General features: G+C 44.8%; 2 protein-coding genes across 8 annotated transcripts in view; one reads left to right on the top strand and one right to left on the bottom strand.

The window, feature by feature from the left end:
• gab3 (GRB2 associated binding protein 3) overlaps positions 1-11025 on the top strand; it is a 26359-nt gene extending 15334 nt beyond the window's left edge. Inside the window, exons 5-10 of one of the 4 annotated variants that reach the window (XR_014124934.1) lie at positions 962-1017; positions 1285-1519; positions 2214-2304; positions 2491-2603; positions 4497-4598; positions 6537-11025. Coding sequence is in view for 2 of the 4 variants with exons in the window: in XM_027030042.3 (XP_026885843.2) it covers positions 962-1017; positions 1285-1519; positions 2214-2304; positions 2491-2545; positions 4497-4598; positions 6534-6647 (653 nt within the window). In the remaining 2 variants the exon portion in view is untranslated. Of the gene's footprint in view, positions 1-961; positions 1018-1284; positions 1520-2213; positions 2305-2490; positions 2604-4496; positions 4599-6533 lie in introns of all 4 variants that reach the window. The other 3 variants (XR_014124933.1, XM_027030043.3, XM_027030042.3) reach the window with 3 other exon arrangements.
• Positions 8817-15000, bottom strand: part of arhgef9a (Cdc42 guanine nucleotide exchange factor (GEF) 9a) — a 24644-nt gene continuing 18460 nt past the window's right edge. For 2 of the 4 annotated variants that reach the window (XM_027030029.3, XM_027030031.3), the window contains 4 exons: positions 14262-14393; positions 13634-13877; positions 13376-13444; positions 8817-11541 (listed from right to left, as the gene is read on the bottom strand). In XM_027030029.3, the coding sequence (XP_026885830.2) occupies positions 11387-11541; positions 13376-13444; positions 13634-13877; positions 14262-14393 (600 nt within the window). In that variant the 3' untranslated portion in view covers positions 8817-11386. Of the gene's footprint in view, positions 11542-13375; positions 13445-13600; positions 13878-14261; positions 14394-15000 lie in introns of all 4 variants that reach the window. The other 2 variants (XM_081719417.1, XM_081719416.1) reach the window with 1 other exon arrangement.

Genomic DNA, 15000 nt, shown 5'->3' with positions numbered 1-15000 from the left:
GTTCTGAAGACACTGTATGTGTTTCTGTGTGTATGTGTGTGTGTGTGTGTGTGTGTGTGTGTGTGTGTATGTGTGCGGTTGCTCTGAGTATATTATAAATGTGTGTGTGATCTGATATATACAGTACTGTGAAAAGATGTTTCTGAATTCCTGAATTAGTGCACATTCCAAACACAGAATTATACTACATCTTAAACCAACACCTACTAATGCATAATATATACCCCAGGGCATTTTTATGTATTTATTAAGAAAAGACATTCAACCCCTAATCTTCCTGTGTGAGATATTCAACCCCTAATCCTCCTGTGTGAGATATTCAACCCCTAATCCCCAAGTGAAAGATATTCAACCCCTAATCCTCCTGTGTGAGATATTCAACCCCTAATCCCCCTGTTCCAATGGGAGAATTTTGGCCCACTCCTCAACAAACTGCTTCAGGTCAGTGACCTAATTCACGGGTTGTGTGAGGCTTTTATTTTGAAAAGCAGTGTTGGGTTTTCACCCTACACAAATTGGCCCAAATCAGCATAAAAGCTCCACTTTTATTTACTCTACCCATCACACATTTCTCCAGAGGTCAGGGGGTCATCAAGGCTCCTTGGCAATGTCAGATGAATGTTTATATTCTTTTATGTCTATTCTGTCATGGATCCCATTCTTGCCCAGTGTTTCTCTGATGGTTGAGTCATGAACTCTGACCTCTAGCTAATCTTTAGATGGTCCTTTGGAGCTTTGTCACTTCCTGGGTGATTTCATGTCTCACTCTTGGGGGGCGTCTTCTACTAGTTAGAGTGACTGCTCCAAAACTTCTCCGTTTGGACAGGATCTGACTGTAGTTCAGAAAAAGCCCTGAAACATATTCCAGACTCTTAGAAATCCATAACCTTTTAAATGTATAGAGATAGTTCTCAGCTTTTTGGCATTTCAAAACCCTAAATGTTATTTTTGTTTCTTACAGGAGAGATTGAATTCAGCGCAAAAGGACACTTGAACAAAAGACTCAGTCTCAATCTGGTACAAAACCAACAAACACTCAACAAATTAAAACTCCCACCAAGTTAAACACCCAACAAATCAAAACTCAACATCCAACATGGGATGCATTAGAGAAGGAACCAGCCAAAGGGCCACACAAGCACATAATTATGAAGATGGGTAGAGTCTGGAAGTACAAACACTGCATACATATTAACGTGCCATTGGAATATGTAAATGTATTTGACAGTAAATGATATGCACTCAGGAGTTCACTTGTTAAACTCCCTCTCACTCTCTCTGTAGCCTATGTTTTGGGGAAATGCTGTGTCTGACAACCAATCAGAAGACTCTTCATATATGCCCATGGCATCTCCACCAATCATCTCCTCAGATTCTGCATCAGATGAGTACATACCAATGAGTCCTTCCTCCCTGCCTGTCTCACTCCTATCCAATGGTAAAGCAGAATCGTCTCTTCCTCCTGCCCCCGATGTGGAGCCTCCTCCAGTGAACCGCAGCCTCAAACCCAGGAGGCGGGGTACGTTCTGAGTGACACTTCCTAACCCCACTCAAATTTCTAAGTAAAACCAAGTCAACACCATGCATGAAAGGGTTAAAGTTTGAAGTTTAGCTACAAAGATCCATGTGCATAAATAAAGACTGTGACTCCACTGACTATCAATAAAAGGTCCCGTGAAGTTAATCCGGGTTTGGCTCTTAGCAACTGCTATGTTGGAGAGGATTCTGGGACATTTTGACATGTTCTCTATGTACAGAATTATAAAGCGTTTGCATGTGCATGTAATACAGTATGTTCAAAAGTAGAGAGTGTTTGCATATGCATTTATAATAGTATGTACAGAACTATAGAGCGTTTTCATATGCATGTAAAACAGTATGCTCAGAATTAGAGCGTGTTTGCAAATGCATGTATAACAGTATGTACAGAATTATAGAGCTTTTGCATATGCATGTATAACAGTATGTAAAGAATTATAGTGTTTGCATATGCATGTGTAATAGTTGACCATTATGTACAGAACTAGAGAGCGTTTACATATGCATGTATAACGGTATGTACAGAACTAGGGAACGTTTGCATATGCATGTGTAACAGTTGACCATTATGTACGGAACTAGAGAGCTTTTGCATATGCATATATAACAGTATGTACAGAACTAAAGTGCATTTGCATATGCATGTATAACGGTATGTTATTATGGCTGTGTAGTGAAGCCACCTCCCCTTGACCTGAGAGGGCTGTCGACCATAAGAGAGTGCCCCGCCCACCACCCTCTCGCTCGCACGATGACTGAACCAAGGTGAGAAAACAGCCAATCCCTCCATCCACCATGTTTTCCTTCAGTCTTTCATCCTCACAGTTCTTAGGTTGTCATGCACATGATGCCGTTGTGAGATATTTTCACATGCTTGTTAGTATTTACTGCTATGGAGTCTGAATCATTGTTTTTGTGTTTGTGTGTGTGTGTGTGTGTTGCACTGGACAGATGGTGGGGGCGGGGCTTAAGCAGTGCCGAACAGGAAGCAGGGATCACGTCTGGGGTAACGTGGCATCCTGCTGTACTTCACCATGGAAACAAGAGAGAGACATTCAGAGAGAGTGAGAGAGGGAGAGAGAGAGAGAGAGAGAGAGAGAGATAGAGAGAGAGACAGACAGACAGACAGACAGAATTACACACAGTTCTCAGAAACAACCAACAAGAAGCTAAAGACACTTTAGCTCAGATCACCAACAACCTCATTTTCACAGAGCACAAAACTTTGTTGTGGCCCCAGATGTTTTCAAACCTAATCAGATCAATCAGATCAATCAAAATAAAACTTAAAATCTCACAATAGGTGACTCTTCTCTGAGCTTCTGGACACAGGTGTGGTACTACTGTCTGTCTGGCCCTCAGACACCATCTCCTGATCCACACTGCCATCGTAGTTTGTCCCAGAGTGAGCTGACGCTGCGCTTTCTTCTTCTGAGTGATATTAAAACCAGACCTGGAAAAAAACATTGTATAAACAACACCAGAACCAACTGAAAATAAACACTAAAAGACTAAACACAGGTGTCAACTGACACTACTACAGCAACTACAATGTGTCACCACCACTGACACTACTACAGCAACTACAATGTGTCATCACCACCACTGACACTACTACAGCTGTGACTATAATGTGTCATCACCACCACTGACACTACTACAACTGTGACTATGTGTCATCACCACCACTGACACTACTACAACTGTGACTATGTGTCATCACCACCACTGACACTACTACAACTGTGACTATGTGTCATCACCACTGACACTACTACAGCTGTGACTATAATGTGTCATCACCACTGACACTACTACAGCTGTGACTATGTGTCATCACCACTGACACTACTACAGCTGTGACTATAATGTGTCATCACCACTGACACTACTACAGCTGTGACTATAATGTGTCATCACCACTGACACTACAGCTGTGACTATAATGTGTCATCACCACTGACACTACTACAGCTGTGACTATGAGTCATCACCACTGACACTACTACAGCTGTGACTATAATGAGTCATCACCACTGACACTACTACAGCTGTGACTATAATGAGTCATCACCACTGACACTACTACAGCTGTGACTATAATGAGTCATCACCACTGACACTACTACAGCTGTGACTATAATGTGTCATCACCACTGACACTACTACAGCTGTGACTATGTGTCATCACCACTGACACTACTACAGCTGTGACTATAATGTGTCATCACCACTGACACTACTACAGCTGTGACTATGTGTCATCACCACTGACACTACAGCTGTGACTATAATGTGTCATCACCACTGACACTACTACAGCTGTGACTATGAGTCATCACCACTGACACTACTACAGCTGTGACTATAATGAGTCATCACCACTGACACTACTACAGCTGTGACTATAATGAGTCATCACCACTGACACTACTACAGCTGTGACTATAATGAGTCATCACCACTGACACTACTACAGCTGTGACTATAATTAATCCTGGATTTATGTGTGTTACCTGGTTAATCTTGGATTAGCATCCTACCAGTGGATGCTTTCTCTCATTCTTCACTTTTGTAACTAATTTTTTCATATTAGTTTCAATGTAGTTGCTGAACAAATCATAGAATATTAAATATACTAAAATTAATTTACATCTGTATTAAGATTATAAAATGAATAATACATTAGAAAGGTTGAGAGCCTCTTAAGGAGAGGTTAAAGGTCAGGGCACGTAGATCTTCAAAGGCACAGGTGAATTAAGTTTGACAAAGGTGCTGAATAAATGTAACTAATAATTATTATTATTATTATCAGCTCTGTAACACACTGTACTAAAAAAGGTTTTTACCACCAAATACAACGTACAGAGTATGTGATGGAGGTGGTTTGGAAAGTCTGGTGATGTCAAAGGTTAATATGGCTGTTTGTTCCTGTGTGTGTGTGTTTACGTGCTCAGTCGCTGTTTGCTGTGTGTGACTCCGCCCCCTGGCTGAGCCATTCTCACCTCGATTACCTGTCCCTGGACTTTGACTCCGCCTCCCCCTCACCTGTGCAGAAGGTAAGCAAGCTTCCACGGTGTCAGTTTTCCAACGGTACAAACTGGACAGTTTCCAGTATACTTGAGAACAGGATATACTTGGCTCCAGGCTAAACACACACACTAATGCCAAAAGTGACATGAGTGTTTACAGACTGGCGTGAGTTGTTTACATTTATCTGACACTTTTATCTAAAGCAACTTACAACTATGACTGAGTACAATTTGAGTAATTGAGGGTTAAGGGGCCAGCAGTGGTGGGACTTGAACCAACAACCTTCTGATTACAAGTTAAGTACCTCAACCACTGAGCTCCACTGCCCTGGCTGTCTTGCTAGTGTGTATATATTGCATTTCTTTCTTCCGTGTTCGTCAGTCCACTGTTTTCAGGAGGCAGTGTTTGTTTCAACACTGTGTTTGTTTCAACACTAGTGTTTGTTTCAACACTAGTGTTTGTTTCAACACTAGTGTTTGTTTCAACACTAGTGTTTGCGGTTCAAGGCAGGTGTGTGTGTGTGTGTGGTGTGCGTGTGTATGTGTACGTATGTGTCGTGTGTGTGTGCGTGTGCTGGGCGTGCTCCGTGCATGTGTGTGGTCTGTGTGTGTATGTGTGTGCGTGTGAGTGTGTATGTGTGCATGCTGTGTGTGGTGGGCGTGCTGTGTGCGTGTGCATGCTGTGTGCGGTGTGTGTATGTATGTGTGTATGAACCTGTCTATGTGTGTGTGTGTGTGTAGAAGCTCCAGAATGACCCTGCCTATGTGTGTGTGTGTAGAAGCTCCAGAATAAACCTGTGTGTGTGTGTGTGTGAGTGTGTAGAAGCTCCAGAATGAACCTGTCTGTGTGTGTGTGTGTGTGTGTGTGTAAGCTCCAGAATGAACCTGTCTGTGTGTGTGTGTGTGTGTGTAAGCTCCAGAATGAACCTGTCTGTGTGTGTGTGTGTGTGTGTAGAAACTCCAGAATGAACCTGTCTGTGTGTGTGTGTGTGTGTAGAAACTCCAGAATGAACCTGTCTGTGTGTGTTTTTATAGAAGCTCCAGAATGAACCTGTGTGTGTGTGTGTGTGTGTGTGTAAGCTCCAGATTGAACCTGTCTGTGTGTGTGTAGAAGCTCCAGAATGAACCTGTCTGTGTGTGTGTGTGTGTGTAGAAGCTCCAGAATGAACCTGTGTGTGTGTGTGTGTGTGTGTGTAGAAGCTCCAGAATGAACCTGTCTGTGTGTGTGTGTGTGTGTGTGTGTAGAAGCTCCAGAATGAACCTGTGTGTGTGTGTGTGTGTGTAGAAGCTCCAGAATGAACCTGTCTGTCTGTGTGTGTGTGTGTGTGCGTGTGTAGAAGCTCCAGAATGAACCTGTCTGTGTGTGTGTGTGTGTGTGTGTGTGTGTGCGTGTGTAGAAGTTCCAGAATGAACCTGTCTGTGTGTGTGTGTGTGTGTGTGTGTGTGTGTGTGTGTGTGTGTGTGTGTGTGTGCATGTGTAGAAGCTCCAGAATGAACCTGTCTATGTTGGCTTTCATTCTGTGGCTTTCCAGTGTCACCAAACATGCAGTGACAGCAGCGGCAAAGACGACTCAGCATTTTCTGCTCAGAGTGGTGATTCAGCAGAAACACAGACACATCACTAGCTCCGCCCACACGGGCAGGAGACATCACACAATTAACTAGAGAACAATAGATTAAGTGGTAGACCAAAATAATCTAGAACTGGACAGAGAAGAAGAGAAGGGATCGGAAAATGGACAGAACAGAACAGAACTTTGTTCACATCTCAGTCACGTCTGTGTGCTGTGTCTGCATCTGTGGTGAAGGTACTGGACTGGTAATCAGAAGGTTGCCACTGCTGGCTCTGAGATAAATGCTGTGATTGCATTTGACACTGTGTGCATCACACTGCTCTGCCAGACGGGGGCAATATTTCAGGCTGAGTGAGTTCTGTGGTATTTATTTTTCTTTTTTTTGCAGAAGGCTCTGCTGGACGAACAGCGTGTTGACTATGTCCAGGTGGACGAGAAGAAGACCCAGGCGCTCCAGAACACCAGGACAGAATGGAAGGACATCCGGCAGTCCAAAGTGTGAAAGACCAGCGGGGTCGCCGCGACCACGTCCGGAGCCTTGGACAACCGAAGACAGCGTCCCGCGTGAGGGACACACTGCGGTGCTGAGACGCACTGAAACATGTTTATTTCTCGCAGAAGCCGAGAGTGGCCGGTGTTGGTCACAGCTTCACTGGGTAGGACGTGTACATGTGGGACTATATCACATTCGCTGCCAGGGTTGGCTCGAGCTTCAGAGATCAGTGTAAACGCGCCTCAGCTGGTCACTGTGAGAAGAACCGAGCACTCGGAATGCGGATTTCCAGAAGAGGACTTAACTGGGACCCTGCAGCGCTGTGTGTCTGGAATCATGAACCGTCTGCTGTACTTCCTGTGATTTGCATTTTGCAATATTTTAAGCAGATGCCTTTTCACCAATAGCATGACAGGGTCAAAAGGTGTCACTACTGACCACACATATCCTTGTCAGATCTGACAAAGGTCTGATTTGTACAGGTGTGTGTGTCTTGGGCACATGGGTGTACCGTGTGGTGTTGTCACTGAGGGCACTGTGATCTCATGGTCATTATATCACCATGATAAAAACACAATCTTTTCCTGGAGTATTGATACTGGAACCTTCCCCTAATGTTAGGCCAAAAGGTTTGCCATTTTATGGGGTTAAGTTATGAAAGTGTGTGCGTGTGTGTGTGTGTGTGTGTGTGTGTGTGTGTGTGTGGGCGTGCCTTGGCTATCAGAAGGTAACATTCTCACTGTGTTCCACATTTCAAAATTAACTAATTCAGGAGAAAAAAGTTCACCTCTAAAAATTAAAAGATAAATAAATAAATAAATAAATAGATAGATAGCAGCAGCAACAACAACAACAATAATAATAATAATAATAATAATTAATAAACAAAAGTGAAAGGACTGTGTTTGTCTCTGTTACTGTGGAGGTGTGTGTGTGTGTGTGTGGTGGAGGGAGGTGTGTGTGTGTGTGTGTGTGTGTGTGGTGGACAGAGGTGTGTGTGTGTGGTGGACAGATGTGTGTGTGTGTGGTGGAGGGAGGTGTGTGTGTGTGTGTGTGTGTGGTGGAGGGAGGTGTGTGTGTGTGTGTGTGTGTGTGGTGGAGGGAGGTGTGTGTGTGTGTGTGTGTGTGTGTGTGGTGGACGGAGGTGTGTGTGTGTGTGTGTGGTGGACAGATGTGTATGTGTGTGGTGGAAGGAGGTGTGTGTGTGTGTGGGTGTGTGTGGTGGACAGAGGTGTGTGTGTGTGTGGTGGAGGGAGGTGTGTGTGTGTGTGTTTGTGTGTGTGGTGGACGGAGGTGTGTGTGTGTGTGTGTGGTGGACAGATGTGTATGTGTGTGGTGGACGGAGGTGTGTGTGTGTGTGTGTGTGTGTGTGTGGTGGACGGAGGTGTGTGTGTGTGTGTGGTGGACGGAGGTGTGTGTGTGTGTGTGTGGTGGACGGAGGTGTGTGTGTGTGTGTGTGTGTGTGTGTGTGTGTGGTGGACGGAGGTGTGTGTGTGTGTGTGTGGTGGACGGAGGTGTGTGTGTGTGTGTGTGTGTGTGTGTGTGTGTGTGTGTGTGTGTGGTGGACGGAGGTGTGTGTGTGTGTGTGTGTGTGTGTGTGGTGGAGGGAGGTGTGTGTTTGTGTGTGTGGTGGAGGGAGGTGTGTGTGTGTGTGTGTGTGTGTGGTGGACGGAGGTGTGTGTTTGTGTGTGTGGTGGAGGGAGGTGTGTGTGTGTGTGTGTGTGTGTGGTGGACGGAGGTGTGTGTTTGTGTGTGTGGTGGAGGGAGGTGTGTGTGTGTGTGTGTGTGTGTGTGTGTGTGGTGGAGGGAGGTGTGTGTGTGTGTGTGTGTGTGGTGGAGGGAGGTGTGTGTGTGTGTGTGTGTGTGGTGGACGGAGGTGTGTGTGTGTGTGTGTGGTGGACGGAGGTGTGTGTGTGTGTGTGTGTGGTGGACGGAGGTGTGTGTTTGTGTGTGTGGTGGACTGATGTGTATGTGTGTGGTGGAGGGAGGTGTGTGTGTGTGTGTGTGTGTGTGTGTGTGTGTGTGTGTGTGTGTGTGTGTGGTGGACGGAGGTGTGTGTTTGTGTGTGTGGTGGAGGGAGGTGTGTGTGTGTTTCTGTGGTGGATGGAGGTGTGTGTGTGGTTGTTTCAGCAATATCTAAAATAAAACCAGGAAACAGCTATGGCGCTCACCGTCAACTCTGTTCATAACGAAGTTTATTATGAATCATGTCAGTCAGATCAACAAATTAAAACATTAAAGCCATTATTTTCTTTCATAACCTAATATTATTTCATATTAATATTAATATTATTCATATTAGATAATATTAATATTAATGTTATTGTGATAATATTATGGTACATACAGTGCAGCATAACATCGTCGCCGGCTGTGGCGTTGCCGTATTCACCTGCTCCTGACCACCGTGTATGTGAGAGTAATTCACACTCCAGTCAGACAGAGCATCAGTGGAAAAAATAGCACATTAGAATAGAATAAATAAGGTTTATATTAATACTTTCAATATTGTGATAAGGACTAAATACTATCTTTCAAAAGTTATCAGACAAAATCTGAATATACCTTAAATTAAACCTTGCACAAGAATCCCTTTAGTGAGAAGAAACAAAACCCCAAAGGTTAAACGCTAGCTGCATTCACGTCGTTGAACTGAGTGAAAATATCGCCTGAGAAGACAGACAGGGTCAGGGTCAGGGTCAGACAGACAGGGCCAGGGTCAGGGTCAGACAGACAGGGTCAGGGTCAGGGTCAGGTTCAAGATCATGGTTAGGGTCAGGGTCAGGGTCAGGGTCAGACAGACAGATTAGGGTTAAGGTCAGGGTCAGGGTTAGGGTTAAGGTTAGGTTTAGACAGATAGGGTCAGGGTCAAGGTCAGGGTTAGGGTTAAGGTTAGGTTTAGACAGATAGGGTCAGGGTCAAGGTCAGGGTTAGGGTTAAGGTTAGGTTTAGACAGATAGGGTCAGGGTCAAGGTCAGGGTTAGCTGGGTTCCATTTCAAACAGATCTGGTAACATTCATGCCAGTTTGCCTGTTTTTGGGAAGATTTGGCACAATACTGGAAAGGAACAGAAATAATTAGATAATTAACATTAGAATAATTAGGCATTTAAACTGGACTGAAGTCTGGTGTGGCGTTCAGGAACATTGGGTATAGGTTACTGGCAGAATGACAGAAGGCAAGTTGCTCTAGGGTTCCTGTAGCCGTGTTTAGACCTGGTGAGCTGAACATAAACACAGCGCCGTGCAAATAAACCGAACACCCCCCCCCCCACACACACACACACACACCAACCTGGGTCACATCACGCTTCACAGCTCCTGGTACCATTCCTGTGGGATGGTGGGCGGTGCATTCTTTTGTACTTTTTCATAACTTTAGCCCATAAGAATATAATCGCACAGATTAAAAAAAAATACCTGTGATGTGTTTTCATGCAGAATATTTGTGAATGAAGACAGAATAAATAATTCACTGAGAAAGTCACCAAAACAAGAGAAGCAGAAGACGGGAGGGTTGAGTGGGACAGAAGCTCCTGAAAACCTTTACAGACAGGTGATGCAGTATGAGAGAGAAATGCCCAAAGAGTCACAGTGCATGGACAACAGAAGGCCTGCAGAGCTGCACTGGGCTGGGATCACTCAGGGTTTGGTCAGCTCTCATTTTCTCTTTAACATGAAAATGGTTCTTCATTTGAAGGTCTGAGGAGACAAAACACTGAGTGTGTACCGATGTGAAACCCCAGTCCAGGAGTCAGGAGTGTGTACCGATGTGAAACCCCAGTCCAGGAGTGAGGAGTGTGTACCGATGTGAAACCCCAGTCCAGGAGTCAGGAGTGTGTACCGATGTGAAACCCAAGTCCAGGAGTCAGGAGTGTGTACCGATGTGAAACCCCAGTCCAGGAGTCAGGAGTGTGTACCGATGTGAAACCCCAGTCCAGGAGTCAGGAGTGTGTACCGATGTGAAACCCCAGTCCAGGAGTCAGGAGTGTGTACCGATGTGAAACCCCAGTCCAGGATTCAGGAGTGTGTAAGGAGGTGAAACCCCAGTCCAGGAGTCAGGAGTGTGTAACAATGTGAAACCCCAGTCCAGGATTCAGGAATGTGTGTGTAACGATGTGAAACCCCAGTCCAGGAGTCAGGAGTGTGTAACGATGTGAAACCCCAGTCCAGGAGTGTGTAACGACGTGAAACCCTAGTCCAGGACTCAGGAAGGCTGTGGGGGCAGTGGTTTGGTTTCCAAAGGGATGCACAAGTGTAAAGAATTATGATACATCATGTGTGTGTGGGTTTTATAAATGTTATATAATATATATGTGTGGGACGTGTGTGTGTGTGTGTGTGTGTGTGTGTGTATATATATAAAGTTATTCAAAACTGTAGTGAAGTACACTGTGTGCTCTGTACTTAACTATAATTTGAACACACACACACACACACACACACACACACGTACATATATTTGTGTGTGTATGTGTGTCTCTATAGTGAAGTATGTAATGTTTATTGTTCAGTGCAGGCTGGCCTGTAGGGGCGCCTGTGGTCCGGCCCAAGCTGTGTAGCGGGAGAAGCAGAAGAAGCCCAGCTGTTCCCTCTCCAGCAGTCTGTGTGTGTGTGTGTGTGTGTATGAGAGAGTGTGTGTGTGTGTGTGTGTGTGTGAGAGCGTGTGTGTGTGGGCGCCCACGGCCTTGACACCAGTCATCGTGCCTCTCAGTGTGTGTGTGAGTTCCAGACACACATGCGGCGCTGTTATTTCTTAAAGGGTGCCAGACGGGTGATGTTGTGCCAGAAGGGCGGCGCACTGCGTTTATGTCCATACTCGTACGCGTCAGGCAGCAGGTACTGGCCCGCGGGCACGGGGTCCAGGGGAGGAGGATAGGCAGGAGGAGCAGAGCGCCCCGTACCTGGAACACACGGGGCCGCTTAGGGTGAAATCAGTGAAACACACGCACACACGCACACTACTTACACATAGCTATGAAACACTTACACATAGCTATGAAACACTTACATATACCTATGAAACACTTACATATACCTATGAAACACTTACGCATAACTATGAAACACTTACGCATAACTATGAAACACTTGCACATACCAATGAAACACTTACACATACCAATGAAACATAAATATGAAACACTTGCACATAAATAATCTACTACTTACATTTGCATATGATAACTTACACTGCCATACACACACACACACACATTCATTCACTGGTGTGTAAACAGAGTTTAACTAGGCTTGTGTGTATGTGTGTAGCGGCGTGTAACAGGAAGGCAGATATTTAACGTGTGTACAACACGCTGGTAATAATAAGGTGTAGAGCAGACTGACGTTTGTTTAAGTGTAAACTATATGAGCTTATGGTATAAGAACTCCTTATCAGTTATGGAAAAATGAAAAATGAAGATTGCAAGTTAATGATCGAACATAAATACTGTTAGAAATAATATGATTATGTGCTCCGTTATCTTAGTAAATATTCAGAACGAATGTCAGTGATATCGGGAGTGTATTCTAATAAATAATGAATATTTTCTCACACACTGTCGGCCGATTGGAGGATATTGAGAAGCTAACATGTAGCCTCATGATATGACATAGCCATGTCGTTACCAGCAGGTCTACAGGCTTCATATCGTATAATCTCATCATTTCTAATTCAGTTAACGCTGGAACGTTTGAACGTTAAATATCCAAACATAGTTCTCGTTAGCTACACTGGGAGTGTTTTCAAAAATTTGCTTAAAATTCTCATGTGATAATGAAGTGTTTTCTAGTGGTGGGAGATCGATGTTGTCTGTGTCACATCCATAGATCAATTCCAAAAAGATAAATGCTTCCGTGCTAATAAAATCCCAGATCCAAACACAGAGTAATATGAGCCCATGTTACAGTGGACCATGGGCACGATCGACAGCGATATTATGAGTTCTTCAAAATGTTGGTGGAACTGCAAGAATATTCCTTCCTTAGTGTCTTTGATCTTCAAACTGTCGTATAATCAGAATTAGAGGCTGACATGACGATGTTCTTCTTTATTTAGAGACCTCTCTTCACCTTGTATTGATGAGCGTGCGGTACACATGTTAAATATCTGCCTTCCTCTTACAATGAAATGACTTCCGGGCGCACTGAAAACTTTACTCACACGCTGCTACACACATACACACAAGCCTAGTTAAACTCTGTTTACACACCAGTGAATGAATGTGTGTGTGTGTGTATGGCAGTGTAAGTTATCATACGCAAATGTAAGTAGTAGATTATTTATGTGAAAGTTTCATATTTATGCGTAAGTGTTTCATAGGTATGTGCAAGTGTTTCATATTTATGTGCAAGTGTTTCATAGATATGCGCAAGTGTTTCACTGATTTCACCCTAAATGGCCCCCGATAAGAGGACACACACACACACACACACACACACACACACATACACATACACACACACACATATATATACACACACATACACATATACACATGCACACGCACACTCACACTCACACGCGTGCAAACACATACACATACACACACACACGCGCGCGCACACACACACACACACACACACACACACACACACACAAGTGGATTTTCAGGTACAGCTATTTAAATCTGTAAGTTAAAAACAAATTCAGTAAGACCAGGTAAACACAGACACACCCAGACCAGAGAGTACGTACACGCAGGTGTAGGGTCACATGACTGCCAGATGACATCATACCTTTCTGCTTGGTGACTCTGCGCACTGTGAGAGCTGCTTGCCTCTTCTGGTACTCGGAGATTTCAAACCCTGAATCGATATTCAAGTCAACCATCAGCCACAAGAACAATGATCAACCAACCCATGACACGAGGAATCAGACAAGCAGACAGAAAAATATCTGGAAAGATACACAACTGACTGAAGTTTAGGAGCGGTAATTGTGACCTAACATTCTTCTGCTACCTGCAGTTCTCCTGGCTGCCGTCAGGTTCTCACCTATCTTCTCGTCCTCCTGGACCATCTTGCGTTCCTCGTGGAATGCTCGTAACCAGCGCAGCTTCTCGTCCAGTTTCTTGGCAATGAAAATGTGGATTTCGTCTGAGTCCCTGTTGCTGAGTTTGAAAGCGTTCTTCACGCTAACATTAAAGTCGTCGTCGCGTCCATCGATGGCGTCCACGACTTCGTAGCGGTCCATGTCGATCCGGCCCTTGTAGTACAGAATGTCTCGCCGGATTAGATCCTGTGGAAAGATGGAGGAATTTTAGAAAAAAGTTGGAAAATGAACAGCTGGCCAGGCAGTGACTTCCACTCAAAGCCTTCCCATAATTCCTGAAACATCCAAACATTTGCTTATTTTCTGTTTGCCCATATCTCTCTCTCTCTCTCTCTCTCTCTCTCTCTCTGTCCTCCCCCCTCCTGCACCTGATGTAGCTTCATGCTGCTGTATAAATGGCTAATACTGGTGACTAGATCTCACACACACACACACAGTCTCCATCAGCTGCCTTCAGGTCGATCACCTGCAGCCTGTGTGTGTGTGTGTGTGTGTGTGTCATTCAGTCATCCTCAATGCCTCTCTCTCTCTCTCTCTCTTTCTCTCTCCCTCCCTCCCTCCCTCCCCCACCTTCTTGCAGATGACCATCTGGTGGTCAAATAGGAAGAACACTCGTGTTTGGCTCCGCCCATAGGGCTGATAGATCCAGGACAACTCTCCCGTGTAGACCAGCTCAGAACTCCTATCCAGGACATCATCACCCTGTGTAGCCCCCCAAACACACACACACACACACACACACAATGCAGACACACAGAGAATACAGGAATAATTAAAATGCGGTGCCTCAGAGATCGCTATGACATTTGACATACCCCAGAATGGTACGACCCAGATCTGTAACCAAGAACGGTCCAACCCACATCTGAACCCCAGAATGGTATGTCCCAGACCTTAAGCCTGAGTGTGTATAGACTCTCAGAGTGTGTGGTGCCTCTGAAACTCCGAAACCTGCTCAACTTTTAAAAAAGACTTCAGTCATGAACCAAGTTGTAGTGAACCAAGTGTGTGTGCTGTACTGAACCGTGTGTGTGTGTGCTGTACTGAACCGTGTGTGTGTGTGTGTGCTGTACTGAAGCGTGTGTGTGCTGTACTGAAGCGTGTGTGTGCTGTACTGAACTGTGTGTGTGCTGTACTGAACTGTGTGTATCCTGTACTGAACTGTGTGCGTGTTGTACTGAAGCGTGTGTGTGTGTTGTACTGAAGCGTGTGTGTGTGCTGTACTGAAGCGTGTGTGTGTGTGCTGTACTGAACTGTGTGTGTGCTGTACTGAACTGTGTGTGTGCTGTACTGAACTGTGTGTATCCTG

This window comes from Electrophorus electricus, chromosome 8, assembly GCF_041902795.1.
Source record: "Electrophorus electricus isolate QZ-2024a chromosome 8, ASM4190279v1, whole genome shotgun sequence".
Lineage (NCBI taxonomy): Eukaryota > Metazoa > Chordata > Actinopteri > Gymnotiformes > Gymnotidae > Electrophorus > Electrophorus electricus.
The sequence above is the reverse complement of the archived record's forward strand: the minus strand, read 5'-3'. Positions and strand labels throughout refer to the sequence as shown.